At 47.8% G+C, this 15836-nt stretch overlaps 1 protein-coding gene and 1 long non-coding RNA gene across 2 annotated transcripts; both read right to left on the bottom strand.

Moving 5' to 3' along the window:
• Window positions 1–7766: 7766 nt before the first annotated feature.
• LOC109943099 (uncharacterized) lies at window positions 7767–9385 on the bottom strand. Its single transcript, XR_002265722.2, has 3 exons — window positions 8775–9385; window positions 8569–8620; window positions 7767–8493 (listed from the first exon to the last, which is right to left on the bottom strand). It is a non-coding gene; the product is annotated as an uncharacterized lncRNA (long non-coding RNA).
• Window positions 9386–9805: 420 nt separating this feature from the next.
• LOC100217011 (uncharacterized) lies at window positions 9806–14391 on the bottom strand. Its single transcript, NM_001143387.1, has 2 exons — window positions 13969–14391; window positions 9806–10875 (listed from the first exon to the last, which is right to left on the bottom strand). Exons 1-2 carry the CDS (start codon window positions 14206–14208, stop codon window positions 10051–10053), a joined length of 1065 nt encoding a protein of 354 aa, NP_001136859.1. The 5' UTR covers window positions 14209–14391; the 3' UTR covers window positions 9806–10050.
• Window positions 14392–15836: the final 1445 nt, after the last annotated feature.

Below are 15836 nucleotides of genomic sequence, written 5' to 3'. Positions count from 1 at the left end.
GTTTAAAAATTGTATAAAACAGAAACAAAGTCAGAAAATCATGAACCCTGTCCACGTGTCATGATATCATATGTAGAGGCTGTGATAAAAATTTGAAAAAGTTTCGAGAAAGCTGTAACGCACTATGTGTACAAACCTAAGAGATCCACATTGAAACTCTATGATTTCATGTGTGGTTCTCTTAGGTTTCTACACATAGTGTCTCACAACTTTCTCCAAACATTCTAAATTTTTTATCACAGACTCTACATATGATATCATGACATGTGGACAAGTTTCATGATTTTCTAAGTTTGTTTGTGTTTTATAAATTTTTTAAACAGTTGTATGGCAAGTTCACGGCCATGTTGAGTGAGCATGGTGCTCGAAGTTTCTGGTCCGCTCCTGAAATCGGTCGTAACTTGTGCTATGTAGCATGGATATCATTTTTGCATTCACGGTTTTCCAAGTTTCGAGTGACCTGCAGTTCAAATCTGAATTTTCCGAAGAAATTCAAATAAACAAACTAAATGTACTAGCTATAGAAAACACTGTTATAATTGTCCCAAAATGGTACATGTAGGTCTACATAGTGTAGGAACATACCACAAAAATTTTGGTTGGCAAAATAAAAAAAATAAAAATGTACTTTGCCGAGTGTCCAAGGAAGACACTCGGCAAAGATGTGTAAGGTAATATTTGCCGAGTGTCAGATGGTAGACACTCGGCAAAGGATCCTTTATCGAGTGCCACCGATCTGGCACTCGGCAAAGTTTATTTTAAAAATTAAAAAAACTTTGCCGAGTGCCAGATCACGGGCACTCGGCAAAGAAGGCGAATATACTCGCCCGCGGCTTACTTCTTTCTCCTTTCTTCTTTCTTCTTTCTCCTTTCTCCTTCTTTCTCCCTGCGCGCTCGCCGCCGCTCCGCGCCATCGCCGGCTCGCCGCCCGCCATGCCGTCGCCGGCTGCGTCCGCCCACGCCAGCGCCCGCCGCGGCCGCCGCCCGCCGTGCCCGCCGCGGCCGCCCTCGCCAGCGCCCGCGCCCGCCGCGGCCTCCCTCGCCGGCGCCCGCGCCCTCGCCGGCGCCCGCCCGTCCGCCCGCGCCCTAGTGAGTGTATGAATCATTTTTATTGTAGTTGTATAGCTAGTAGATTTGTTTGGTGGAGCGATTAGGATGGAATCAACTAGCTACTAGAATTGTATAGTGACCTTGCTCGAATGAACTAGAGCGAGTGCTTGTAGTGTTTTATTAGGATTTTGTATTGTATTAACCGCTTGATTGTATAGTGACCTTGCTCGAATGAACTAGAGCGAGCGCTTGATTTTGTATTGTATTAACCGCTTGATCGAGTGCCGGTGATGTGAATTTTTTGTTGACAGACATGTATTTTTTGCAGAGGTCTTCCTAGCCGCTGCGGGTCTGCCTACACCGCGTCGCGTCGCCACTGCACCGACCCGCCACAGCCCCACTAGCCTGACTCCACCGCCACCCTAGGTATAACCTCTATTTCCGCATCATGGTCGTAGATCACGTAACCCAGTTAGGCGTCTCCCGTTCGAAAGAGATACAGTGTAGATATGCAGATCTTTGCATATCTACAAATGTATCAGTTTCGAATTGTCCACGTTTTTTGGACAGCCCGCGGTTGCGTAGATGGTGTTAGTTTCCATGCTCTACTCCGGTCCGAGAAAGAGTTTCGGCGTCACCTCCCTGTTGTTCTCCGGACAGTACACTCTCCCTGCCAGGACGTGTATCCGGAGAACAGCGGGGAGGTGCTGCCGAAATTCTATCTCGAATCGGAGTAGAGCATGGAAACTAACTCCATCTACGCAACCGCGGGTGGGATTAGGACCTATCCTCACCTATTAGAAGGTAGGAACGTAGTGTACATGCATTACATGTCTATATTAAACTATACTCGGTTATATATGTTAGAGGATGGAGGACCGTGAGTGGATGTACACGGGCCGCGTTCGACGTAATGATGTCACCCCAGAATGGATTAGGAAGACCGATGCTTTCGTGGAACGGGCATATGGCGAAGCTGCTAAAGGAGCTAGCCTAGTCCCTTGTCCGTGCAGCAAATGTGACAACCGGAAAAGAAAACCAAAGAAGGCCATGGTAGAACATATTTGGAAGAATGGATTTACGCCGGACTATACTCGGTGGATCTTCCATGGTGAAGCGCATCGCACGAGAGAGGAGGTGGTGAGACAACGCGTCGAGGATTACGATGCTGATGCCGGGGTAGGAGACATGTTGAACGACTATCACGAGGCACAGTTCGCCGAAGGACGTACGGAGGACGAGCCAGAGGCGACCGCAAAGACATTCTACGACATGTTTGACGCGGCACAGAAACCCCTTCACGGCAAGACAATTCAACAACAAGGCAGAGCGGGTGAAGCAAGAGCTGTGGGTAAGTCTTCCTCGCACTATATTGTTTAATAAGTCGCATTTGTTGCATATTCTTGAAATAATGTATGGATACATCGTCTTTGTATGTAGGATTTCTTCAGGTGCGATGCTGGATACGAGGCCAGGGCGGATGTGGTGTCTACGACGTGCTGTAAGAAGCTCGTCGTGGACATGCACTACGAGGCGCGCATCCAGGCCATCGTCACTTACCACGACTCCGTCCTTGGGGAGAAGGTGAACAAGAAGGACGCCCGAACCATGTCGTTGACTCCGGACCAGTACTTGCAGGTAAATACAAAACTTTATTATTGGTACTAAATATGGTTATTTTTTTCTTCTGATATGCTGTGTACTTATATTTTTTTAGATGATTCCTCATTGGTGCGCCGCGCATCCTGAGTGCTGGGAGCAGATGGTGCAGAGGTGGTGCTCGGCTGAGTGGGATGAGGCGCACAACGCTAGCCGGGAACGGCGTTTGCTGATGCAAGGTCCCTCCCACCATCAAGGCAACCGCAGCCTGGGAAAATACGCGGAAGCATGGGTACACGCTCTTTTTTATTTAGGTATATAACTTTCGATTAGACATGATTTCTAACCATCTCGTTGGTTTTCTCGCAGTCGGCGGCACATGGTGGCGCGCCTTGCTCCACGTTCTCGTCATATGCCATGGCCCACAAGGGGAAGGCGACGTCCGACGTCACCTACAACCCGGATGACGGGCCCGAGGCGTACACCAACCCCGCCATCCACAGCCGACTCAGTGAGTACACCGCCATGGCCAAGGAGGTCCATGGGCCAGATTACGATCCGAGGACCGAGGACATCGACGGAGATGTCCTCATGAGGGTCGGAGGAGGCAAGAGGCATGGGCGGTACTGGATTGCCGACGGGGCAATCGACTCGTCCTCCACTCCCACTCTCTCTCAGGTGCGAGCAAGGAGCACGAGCGCGAGCCCAGCCATACGACCTCGGCAGGACACCTCACAGCATCGTATCCAGCAACTCCAGGTTATTCCTTATCTATTCATCGTTCATTGATTTTTATATATCTTCTCTTTGCATTATCGTAACATTAGGGCGAAATATTACAGACTCAACTAGATGATGAGAGGAGGCAACGTGAGGAGCTAGAGAAGAGGATGGCGGAGATGTTCGCGTACATGCAGAGCCTTGGCGCCGCACAGGGTCATGCTCCACCACCTCCGTTGTTCCCTGCAGCTGACCCTACAGAGTTCACTACTCCTGTGAGTATCAAAATTTTAGTACTGCATGATATATATTCATATGTTCTCACACATACAATCTGTTCTCTGTGCAGGGTCAATCGGCGGCGTCGAACAACCCTCATGCTTCGTCCAGCCCTTCGCCGAACCAGTCCAGATGCCCACCTCGTTGATGATTTGTTTTGTGATGATCCAGACTTACCTTTATGAGTGTTGGTGATGTTTGTTACACTTTATCTTGTGAGATACTTGGTGATGTTAGTGATGATGCAGACTTGTATCTGTTTTGTGATGATCCTGACTTTAGTGAGACTTGTGATCTGTTTTGTGAGACTTTGTGATATATATGGTGTTGATGATAAATGTGTTCATTCTGTGATGTGCTTGATATATAATGTGATGTGAATGATATATATCTTTTGTTTGTTTGGATGGAACAACAAAAGCAAATAAAAAAGGGACATTCTGGTCACTTTGCCGAGTGTAACACTCGGCAAAGGGTTGCTTTGCCGAGTGCTATGACCATGGCACTCGGCAAAGAAGGAAACCTGGGAACCGGTAAAGACATCTTTGCCGAGTGCTGACAGTGGCACTCGGCAAAGAAGGAAACCTGGGAACCGGCAAAGATGTCTTTGCCGAGTGCTTTTGCCAAGGCACTCGGCAAAGATACTGGCAAAGGGGCCCACTGGAGGGTTCTTTGCCGAGTGCCAGTCCACCAGACACTCGGCAAAGAAACCTCCTTTGCCGAGTGCCTACTAGGGCTCTCGGCACAGGGACTGGCTGTGGGGTCCACTGGACCAGTCTTTGCCGAGTGTCGCCGTAGGCACTCGGCAAAGGATCCGTCACCGTCACTTGGCGCCGTGACGGTGACTTTTCTTTGCCGAGTGCCAAATGGCACTCGGCAAAGTCTTTGCCGAGTGCCCGACAAAAATTACTCGGCAAAGAAGCTGTTGCCGATGTACAGTTCGCCGAGCGTTCTTTGCCGAGTGTTACACTCGGCAAAGCCTTTGCCGAGTGTAAAATAGCCTTTGCCGTGTGTTTAGAACACACGGCAAAGAAGCTGATTCCGGTAGTGGTGGCACCACGCTACCGGCGATGTGATACCTTGTCGCCATGTTCTATGGTACTAAATCATGTAACCTTGGCGTTGTAGATCAGAACATCAATTCCTAGAGTCTAACACGGTAATAGCAGCACCAAAGATATAATTATGAAATTTTGACAAAACTACTAAAATACAAAAAAATGACATTAGAACCTTAGATGCTTACATACGTTCATACCACCCTCCTCAGTTCAGCTGTAAATGATATATGTTTCGGTTGTTTTTAGGTAAATAGTTTTTTCTACGCACCAAGACCTTACTATATGTCTAGATATATACAACAAAAAGTAATATATCTAAAATACTAAAATAATCGAGTTATAAATCAAAACTATACAAATAAGACCGGAGGGAGTACATATGGTGGTAGTGGATCACGATCTAAACATTTCTTTTCAATTTGTTTAAGCGCTTAATTAATTTTTGTTCGAAACGAATAGAAATAGAGCTCGATCCTAATTCGATCTGAACCTTAAATTTTATAGTATGGAATTTAGAGCACATTACCACCTCTATGAGTACATGAATATATTAATTTTACATGCATTATATATATGTGCACTTATTACCGTGTCATGAAAAAACATATGCAATTAATTAGTGGTAAATGTAAACTTCCGTTGCCACATGAAATCATCAGCAATAATCGGCATGAGCTTCTTTGTATGTATATTAGGGGGTTTTTGTTTCGGTTTATTTCGAACTTCTGTTCGTCAGAAGCGTTGCAAATCGACTACCAACCGCTTTTGTGAGAATAGTTTTGGTAAAAACAGTCCAAAATTAATGTAATATTTCAGTCATCACGAAAGTAGGAATCCGTCACTTACTAAATGCTAAACATTATAATCCATTCATCTTTTTTCATACGTAATCTCTACGATATAATCAAGTTCTATCTACAGTCAGATTTTCCTATTCTTAGAAAAGCTCATAAAAAAATTGGAAACATACCTGCTAGGGTAATCCCTAAGCTTGTCAACGACCAGCGCATGCACGTTAGCAAAGTACAGACGCAAAGTACACGCTGGCCAAATGAGAAATAAATAAACAAATAAATAATGGAAGTTAATTGAAAAATAAACAAACAAATAAATAGTACAGCTAGGGTACGCAGGCACGCAGCGCATGCCAAGTCTTCAAAAGAAAAGTTGAAATGCACTGCACCCAAGTTGGCATCAATTCTTGTCAAACAAATAACTCAACCAGGGCTTGGAGGTACGGTGACACTTCTTTCCTTTTAAAAAAAACGACCACTTGCACTGAAGCTAATGGTATTCTATCGTGCACGCGGTGGTGCTCGCTCGTGGATGCCTGCTTCTACTTGTAGGTTAGAATCTTGATCAATGAGTGACGCTTAAGGAGATGTGATGCATGGGTGAAAACGATGGTCAGAAAAAAACCCTGTCATTGTTTTCACCCGTATAAATTTTTTCTGGTCGAAATCGAAGAACGAAAAGTCGGAAACGAATTACGGTCGATAAATTCCTGTGCGTAGGAAACGGATAAATCCAGAAAAAATATCTCAGAATCAATCGGAAAACGGTAGCTCACAAAAACTCACGATAAATAAGTTCTAACCATATTGCAGGTGTAAAGGGGCCATAATAATGCTTTAAAATGGGCTGGACAGAGTGGTGGCTCCAGGGCCTGGTGCCCAATTGGCGAGCGCCATGGGTGGAAAATTACACCAAACGCTGATGTGGGGGGGGGGGGGGGGGGGGGGGGGGGGGCGCCTGCCAAGTCTCCAACGTTTAATTTGTTTTACTAGCTGTATGCCCGTGCTTTGCTACGGAGTCAATATATAATAATAAGATATATTGAGATGCAGAAGCACTATTTGTCGGTCTATACTCTCGTTAGCATCTTTTAAAAGTTAATTAGATTTACATACCTTAAAGATCTGTTATAGAATATAAGAACATCCTATTTGCGAGTTCAATAGGATTACCAGAACTCAACACGGAGGACATCGGAAATGGGCGTTGGCAGTTAACACACGTGCAAAACAATTATCAACATAAGGTTATTTGCTGAAGGCAGAAGAGCACCAATCTATCCGAGCACTACAGGTGCTTCAGCAGAAGAGCACCAATCTATCCGAGCACTACATGTGCAAGACAAGCGCGCAACAGAGGCTCAAAAATTGATAAAAACTTGCAAGCGAATAATTTAATGCAAGTATAAGCCACTATATGTGAAGTGATGCAAAATAATTATGTAAACATAGATCTGAATACAACAAATCAAGGTCACACAACAAAGTGTACTTAGCATAGGCCAATGAATAAAGGTAAAGAAACAACCTTTTCAATCAGATCCAGCATATCCTGATTGTCAATGAACTCAATGTAGCTCCAATCCATTTCCTCACTTTTGTACTTCTCCTATTCCATCTTGAATACATGCTGTGAGAAGGCATTTATAGATCCCAGTATCAAGAGAAGTAAATGAAAATGACATATGAATCCTATAGAAAAATACAATGCATAACTCATTAAAGTGTTACTGAAGTTTTTCATTTGCAAAGTTAATACAGAACTGCTCAAAGCTGCACAGGTAAATCAAGGAGCAGCATCAAAACCATCCATCAGGTACTTCTAAACTAATACTCCTTTTCAGAAAGGGACTGGAACTGCAGTCACCTACGTCCATTAGTGGAAATGTCCTGCGCAATGCCACGGTGGATGAAGTGCTTCTCCCCTTCAGAGAGACCCACCATCGTTTTGGACACATCAGGACAGCAATGAACATAACCAGGGCCGGAGGCATTCCATCAAACACCTAGGCTGCTACTCAGTTAGGTCCCATAACTTGACTGCATCCCAGTACAAAAATCAAAATATCAGGAACTCGAGAGAAGGGGTGCGCGTACATAGTGATATGAAAGCCAGGACGGCGAGCCCCGCGCACGCACCTGAGCTCCACGGTATGACACCGAGCTGCAACAAACTGAACACCAGCGTGAGATGCTCACATCACAGGGCCGGTGGAACAAGCACCGATGCACCCACCATCCACCATGCCATGTCTGATGTCTCACAGTGCTGCCCATGGACCTTTCCTTATACCACCAAGAAACGAAACAACTGGAAAGTACAAGAGGGCATAGCACTGCGACAAACCGTTGCATGCATGAAGATAACAGGTAGCTCATGCAGTTCAGGTGTGTTCATCCATCTGCTCCGCTGCTCGTCATTATGGCACCTCCAGATTGCCATTCGTGTTGTGCACAAGGTGCATTCCAATCATTGGCACCAAAGCGCTAAAGGACATTGGTACTGCAAACAGAATATTAGGAGACAAGATGCTGGCGCCCCACAAATTACATCATTTCAGAAGAAAAGGAATAGGAAACTATGCCAAGGTCATGGATATGAGTGACACCCATGTATCAGGTGAAAAGCTCAAACATCCCTGTGGAGGAATAATTTCAATGTCAGTGTACTTCCATAGATATATAGGCAATGGATCTCAGTATACCTGTAATTAAACAGGTCTACCAAACGAAACCTACCTTTGGTTCAAAACTGTACAAGGTTAACTTGGGCCTAGTGAAAACATACAGTCACTGATTTGAAGGATAACAGATAGAAGTTAGTGACACGAGCTGCTGAGTTCTTATCCGTCGGGTGGTCATGAGCTAAATGAGTTACTGAACCATTTCACATGGCTTCACCAGTCAGAGATGGAGACATGTCCTTCTCGGTAGAGCTCTTTTCTTGGCAAAATTTTGCTGGATCTGCAAACAACCTTGTAAACGGCCACCTGAAAAGAAAACGAATGGTTGCTGCAGTGGAACTTCAGATCAGTACTCCAAGAAGCAAATTAAGGGAAGACTACCTGCTTAGCCGGATGGTCTTGGACCCTATAACAATTTCTTCGAACGCGTATCCTGTTCACAGTAAAGAGAATCATAATTACATAGTTAGATGCCCGTGCGCTGCAACGGCACATAGATTATCTTTTGATAAAATATTAGTGCGCCAAGAGCATATAAGAGCAATAGTTAAGAAAATCACTTTAATAAGTAGTTGTGATTGGTTTACCTAAATAATCGTGATTGTGGAGGCTCCTCACCGTGATGTGGTTCCCCTTCGACCTGCTTCTCCTGCTGGTTGGTTTGGCTTCAAGTTTCGCATTAGGAATCCAACAATCCCACTGCAGTAGGGTATATACTCTACATTAGAATCTAGTTTTGGATTTCAAGTTTCGCATTAAGAAATCCGAGCTAAATAATTCAGAAATCAACTAAACTGAACACAAACCATGACACCCATCACCATCAGCATTAGGTAGGTGTTGAGACGTGCATGGTGGGCGGCATCTCTTGGAAGTTTATACATCGAACAAATATCCTGCCACTGGATTTAGAGGCGGCGTTCGGGTCGGACGGGGACGAGCTGCACCGCCGCGGTGACGACGAGGAGCACCGCCGACGCTCGTTGTCGCGGTGATTGGTTTATCGAGGAGCCCGATTCATTGCAATATCCTGCCGAGATGGTGGTGGGGGTACCTCGGGTTCCAATCCTTCGAACCAGATCTGGGAGGCCACGACGGGGAGGCTGCCTCGAGCTCGGGAGGCAGGAGACGCTCGAGTGGCAGTGTCTCGGGGCACGGCTGGGGGAGAGGGAGGGGGTTCGCCGAGGCGGCTTTGATGGGCGATAGTGGCTAGCGTGATGGGGGCATGCTAGGTGGGCGGGCGCGGCATCCGCATGGCGCCTATCCCGGCAGTCGGCAGAGGCGGGGGCTGCGGAATGGGGGGCGTTCGCGCACCGCCTGTCGTGCTGCGTGGTGGGGGCGCGGGCGGGGCGTCGCCTGGTGAGGCGCTGGCGAAGGAGACGAGGGCCGAGGGATTCGTGGCGGCGGAGGCTCACCAGGCGCTGGCGAAGGAGACAAGGGCCGAGGGATTCATGGCAGCGGAGGCTTGGGCGTGTGGGTGGGGAGGCGCTGGCGAAGGAGACGAGGGCGAGGGATTCGCGGCGGCGGAGGTGCGGGCGTGCGGGCGGGATTCGCGGCGGTAGAGGCGCGGGCGGGATTCGCGGCGGTGGAGGCGCGGGCGGGTGGGCTCACAGGCGGGGGCACAGGCGGGGGCAGTCTACACTGCTCCCTTAATTGTTAGTAGAGATTACTGTTGCCCATAGTCCATACATACATGAAAGAACAAGATACAACAAGAGATCAACCGCATAAAAAAACACATGCATATCATCAGATAATAATCAAACAAACATACAGCAACAAAATGAAAGAAGATCGAAACAAATCGGCGTGAAGACCCATCTGGTATATTTCCGTCCGGCCGGGTGCAGAGCTTGAGCAGGATCAGTGGTGGTTGACCCAGCGGCACGTCTTCCTGATCTCGCCCTTGCTGTGCGGCGGCATGGGCAGCCGGCTGAGCTTGAGGAGCGCGTCGGAGAAGTCCTCGTCCCAGAGGGTGCCGTTCTCGGCGTACTCCTTGACGTGCCCCAGCGCCTCCTTCTCCGTGAGCAGTTGCCAGTCGGAGTTGAAGGTGACGATCCTTGCCAGGTTGTTGTGGTAGTAGCTGTTGTCCAGAAAGTCCCTGGCCTTGCGCAGCTTCCCGAGGAAGGACGGGAAGGCCGCCGCGACGGCGCGCGGGTCCTCGTCGCGCACGTTGTTGGCCACCACGGGGTCGTCGGCGCCGCCCGCCGCCGCCGCGCACTTGCCCGACAGCAGGTTCCGGTACGCCGGCACGATCTGCGCCGGCGGCGCCGACAGGCGCGCGCGGAACGAGGAGCAGTGGCCGACGCCGACGGCGTGCGCGCCCGACAGGATCACCAGCTCCTCCACCGTGAAGTTCTTGCGCCGGAAGTTGCGGATCAGCTCGGACACGGTGAAGGTGGAGTCCGGCAGGTCGCGCTGCGCGTCGGCGGCGCGGGACACCACGCCGTCCAGCCGCCCCGCGGGCGCCGCGAAGTGGACGTGCCCGTTGCTCAGCAGGCTCGACGCGTCCCGGGCCGCGTACACCACGATGTCCGCGCACGACACCGTCCCCGGGCACCGCTCCTCCAGCGCCGCCTTGATCTCGTCGATCACCTCGAACGCCGCCAGCCCGATGTTGATCGGCGCCGTCTTCTCCGTCTCCGGGTTCGCCGGCGTCGGGTCCAGCAGCACCGACGCGTCGCACCCCTGCATGCACATCGATTGTTGTTTCATTTGATTTATGAGTACTGTACATGTACTAGTTGCTATAGGCTGGAGAGTGACGTGTCAAGCAAGTGTGCATGGCAAGTCATTTCGTCGGTACGTACGTACGCACGCACGCTCCCCATCGGATGACCAGTCGTTAGAAAGGGATTCATGTCCACTCCATATGCAGTGTCGGCTGCACTGCATGCATATGGGTAGACATCGTCGTTCATCAACTGTGTTTATTGTTATGCTAACGACGTCTTTTTTTCGCAACAAAATAATCTAGTATTCCTGGACCATTATTTTTTAGGTTGGACTTCATTTCTCTTTGACAGTTGATTTGAAATAAAAAGGTTATAAAGTATAATAAATTTGTAAATTTGTTTTAAAGATCTACAGTACGTTTTTATTCTAGTCGGTCGTTTCTCTCCGTCGAAACTCATTTGAAGAAGCTTTTTTTAATGCACGCAATTTATACGTAATTTTGTTGGATATATAGATGATTTCAAATAAAAAAATAATGGCAACCATAAAGTTGCATAGCTATTTGTGATCTACAGTTTTTTTTGGGTCTTTTCTCGGTTCGAGATCCTTTCCTGCCACTGCACATTCATTCGCTTACGACTATATAGAGCATGTAGAATCATTGTATTAATTTGATGCGATTATATGAGTAAAATTATCTGGCAGTAAAATAACTTTGAAATGAAAAAAGGTTTCAACTTTATATGCGTTGCATTATTGTTAGCTGGAGAACCTTGGAGTTTTCCTATGAGTAGAGTACTCATTTTCTAGGCATCTGTCCGTTCCACACAGGTATGGGCATCAACGTCCATCTATCTCTAGAGATGGCCAAACGGACTGCTAGACACGGTTAGAAAACCGGGTCGGGCCGTCTAAGCCCGCGGGCTCGATTTCCTGTTCGGACCTGACCCGTATCGGGTCTAAATGGGCCGACCCGACCCGTTTAGTATAAAAAAGCAGGCCGAAAAGCGGCTAAGCGCGCTTAGAGGTAAACGGGCCGTACCGGGCTAGCCCACCGTACCTAGTTTTCTGTCCGAGCCCAGCCCACTTATTCGTGCTGAGCCGGTCCAGGCCCGTATAGAACCGGATCGTGCCGGGCTTGGACCGGGCCCAAACAGCGGTCTTCGTGCCGGGCTCGCGGACTTTGTGCTTATTGGCCATTTATATCTATCTCCCACACGCATCCGTCCGTTCCACATGTATGGGCATGCACATGGGTGAAGAAAAATCGGCATCTACGTACACGCATGTGGGCTAAGGATATTCTTAGTCTAAAGTATCATACTCTATTATTTAAAGATATCGCATACGATACAAAGTATGGTATATTGATACTGCAAGAAAGATACACCCTTCACAATATATAGTAAAATACTTATATATTTAAATTAGTTAATTGGTGGGCCCAAATATTTTTTTTGTAGCGTAATCTAAGATTTCATGCCAAAGTAGCTAGTATCTTAGGGCATGTGCAAGCCCATTTATTGTGTGGTCTTTTGAGTAGTCTTTAATGGGTAGACGGAAAAAATATAAGAGATAGGCTCTTTTCGAAGAGCCATCTCTACACGACTCTCTCTATATATATATAGTCTCTTAACTGTATTTATGATCTAAAGATTCAAGGTTGTATCATACACTCTCTTAATTATTTATCTTTTATACTTGAAAACCCATTCTAGAGTCTCTATGTTGTACATGTCATTACCTTGTTTCTCCATCCAGCGACATCAAATTAAAAATCCTATGTGACATCCATACTATCATTGGAAATAGCTAGACTAACGCCTCGTTTGGATCATTGGAATTGAATTCCATTCTAATAATAATAATTTAGACATATATCAATTAAGCTAATTCGGTTTTATACAAAATATATTTGTATACTATTATTAGTAAGACGCCGGAGATATTTATGTGCTATATTTTTACTATATAGGAGTAAGACAAAGAGTGTCATGTAAGTTACAGAGTAGAAACAAATTCTACTACTGCATAAAATCATTTCTCATCCCCACCAATGAATTTTAGATAAGCTTATATCTGAACTTTAGAAAGCAGTGGAATGTCAAATTCCAAACTAAATAAGTTACCTTATATAGTGAGTGAATTCCAATTCCTCTAAAATGAAGGGATCCAAACGCCCTGCAATTGCATTTTCGAAAAAAGCAAAGGAGGCTAGTTTTTTATTTTTTGTGGTCCACAGGCCGGATGTATAATTAATATGACAATGTGAGTGATTATTGGTACTAGCTAGGGAAAGAGTCAAGAAAAATAAGTATATATCTGGCCCTTGCTGGTGGTTGCACGCATATGTTAGTTAGCATTTAGCAATCAGGAACACATGGAAGCTGCAATCAGCTACAGCAAGGAGAGTGACACGCATTTATATAGGGGCCCTACCTAGCTAGCTAAAAGGAGTCCCTGGCCCCCCTGGGCAGTATCACGTTCCTGGTCGAGTGGTTTCCATGCATATCTCTTTCTTCTTTCCAGCTAGTAGCTAGAGGCCGGAGAGGGGGAGGAATTAAAGGGGAAGAAGGAGAAGTAAAGGTTCTTGTTTTCTCTTGGCGCCATAATGCATGCATGGATATGGATTGGCCGTTGCCCGTTGGCGTGAACAAGCTGCGCACGAAACTAGCTTATTAGGAGGGCCGCCGGCGGCGGCGGGCATCTCGATCGTCTGTCGTCTCCGAGACTATTCAAGCAGGACTGCCTCTGCTAGTGCTAGCTACTCCTACTGGTAAGCTAAGTGCTAAGCTACTACAAGGTGCTGCTTGCAAGTTGCAACTACGTACCTTTTTTAAGAGGTGGTGGTTGCGTGTGCTTGTGAGCTTTATCTGTGATCATGCACGCACCAAGATGCATGCATGCTGTGGTGGTTAGTTGTCGTCAAATTAAAGTCGGTAACCACGTACTACGTATATACCGATCTCTCGCTAGAATCATATGTAGTATACGGATATATATATATGTACGTATACGCTACTAGCTAGCTAGCTAGCTACTACTAGGGTAAGTACGTGCTTGCATTATTGGACGAAGTAAAGAAGACGAAGCGCTGCGGCGTACCCTGACGAAGCAGTCGTGGAAGATGAGGCGGACGAGCGCGGCGCCGGCGCCGCGGTTGGCCTTGATGGCCTTGGCGACGTGGTACTTGACCACGTTCTCGACGCCCGGGCAGGTCTTCTTGTAGTACCCCAGCTTGAGGCCCGCGCCGCCGTGGTGGGAGGCCTCCGCCGCCGACGGCGCCTGCGCCACCAGCAACAGCGCCGCCGCCGCCGACCACAGCGCCAGCACCGACACCTTCATCGTCGGCGTCTTCTTCGGCCGGCCGGGCGGAGGTGCAGCTAGGAAGCAACGGCGGCTCCTCGCTGGCTGGCTACCTAGCTGGATAGATACTGTCGGCTACCTAATTAACGGGCGGGCGGCCGAGAGGAGGATCGATCAGCTAGCTAGCTCCGTGTGGCAGTGTGCGTGTGGCCGGCGGCGTTGCGTGGGCCGGGGTGCAGTGGGTGGGCGTGGGGGTTGCGGGGGTATATATGGGGACACCGTATCTTATGAGCAAGGAGCTCTGCTGCTCCCATGAGCAAAATCAATCCAGATCACACCATCCACATCCAACGGTGCTGTGTTAGGGGGGTTTTTGTAAAATGTACAGAGTTGCAAAGAACATTTTATAAAACCCCCTGACGCAGCACCGTTGGATGTGGAAGGTGTGGTCTGGATTGATTTTGCTCATGGGAGCACCAGCGCTCCTTGCGCACAAGATACCATATATGGGAGCCGGCCAACCATGCATTGGAGCGACGGACGGACGACGTGGCGATCGATCGACAAAATCTACACTACGACGTACGTGTGTCTGTTGTACGTACGACGCGCGCGCGTACCTGATCGATCTCTACCTACCGTACCGTACCGTATATGCATGCAATGCTCTCTGTCAGACGTGTCTGCTCTCCATCCATCTCGTCGCTCGATGACGCTCCGATCCTCCTCAGCTATAAGCTAATAAGCTAGCCAGCACTCAGCTCCGGCCTCCGTCACTACTGGCTTCACTGTCTGTCTCTTGCGCAGCTATACACGTACACAACAACTAACGAGACTTGCTAGCAGTGTAGCAGCAACAAACTCCACACGCTGCACGCGCTCCTCGATCGACGTGACTTGCAACGCGACAAGGCCTTTACTTCGTCTTTTTGAGGTCTACATGAACGCTAGCTCCGTGATCCACGTGGGCGCGATGGGTACACGTACACAACAACAACAACTAACGAGTACATGGCAACTAACTCATGCAATGGTTCCGGCCTCGACCTCGCGCCTAGCTCTAGCTAGACGCGGTGGTTGTCACGTTCCGATCCGTCGCGTCTGCACGTCTCAGTCTCGTGTCGTCTGTCGGTTCCCACCATATCATGCATGCATATCTGTTCCGTCCGTCGGCACATATGTGAGCGTCTAACGTAACATACTTACTTCTTATTATTGGTTAAAATGGACAACATAATATATATGATCAAACACGATAAACAACAACAGTAATATGATCAAAGCAAGCACCGAATGAACACATGCATGGCTACAAACTTCAAGCTACACCCGGCCGCCCACAAATTTGAACAATGGACTATATGACTTGAATTATTACAACAGAGTTTATTACTTAAAAGTCAAACCAGTACTTTGCAGCCAGTACAGCCTTTCCAATGACCGAAGCGCCTATAGTACGTCGTCGTACTAGCTCCTCTGCTGCCTCTTCAATGAACGAGTGCTAGCTAGCTAGTAAGGCGTGAGAGGAGCAGGCCACGCACTGCACGGCCAGTGCAGTTTTGTATTTAATTTAATTTAGCAACCTTTGCAAGGCAGCAAACTCGATCGGGCGATCCACCCCCAAACGGCCACGGGCAGATCGATGCATAGTTGTTGCGCCATCTCCA

The sequence above is a fragment of the Zea mays genome, chromosome 10 (genome assembly GCF_902167145.1).
Source record: "Zea mays cultivar B73 chromosome 10, Zm-B73-REFERENCE-NAM-5.0, whole genome shotgun sequence".
Taxonomy (NCBI): Eukaryota; Viridiplantae; Streptophyta; class Magnoliopsida; order Poales; family Poaceae; genus Zea; species Zea mays.
This window is presented reverse-complemented; position numbering and strand designations above follow the sequence as displayed.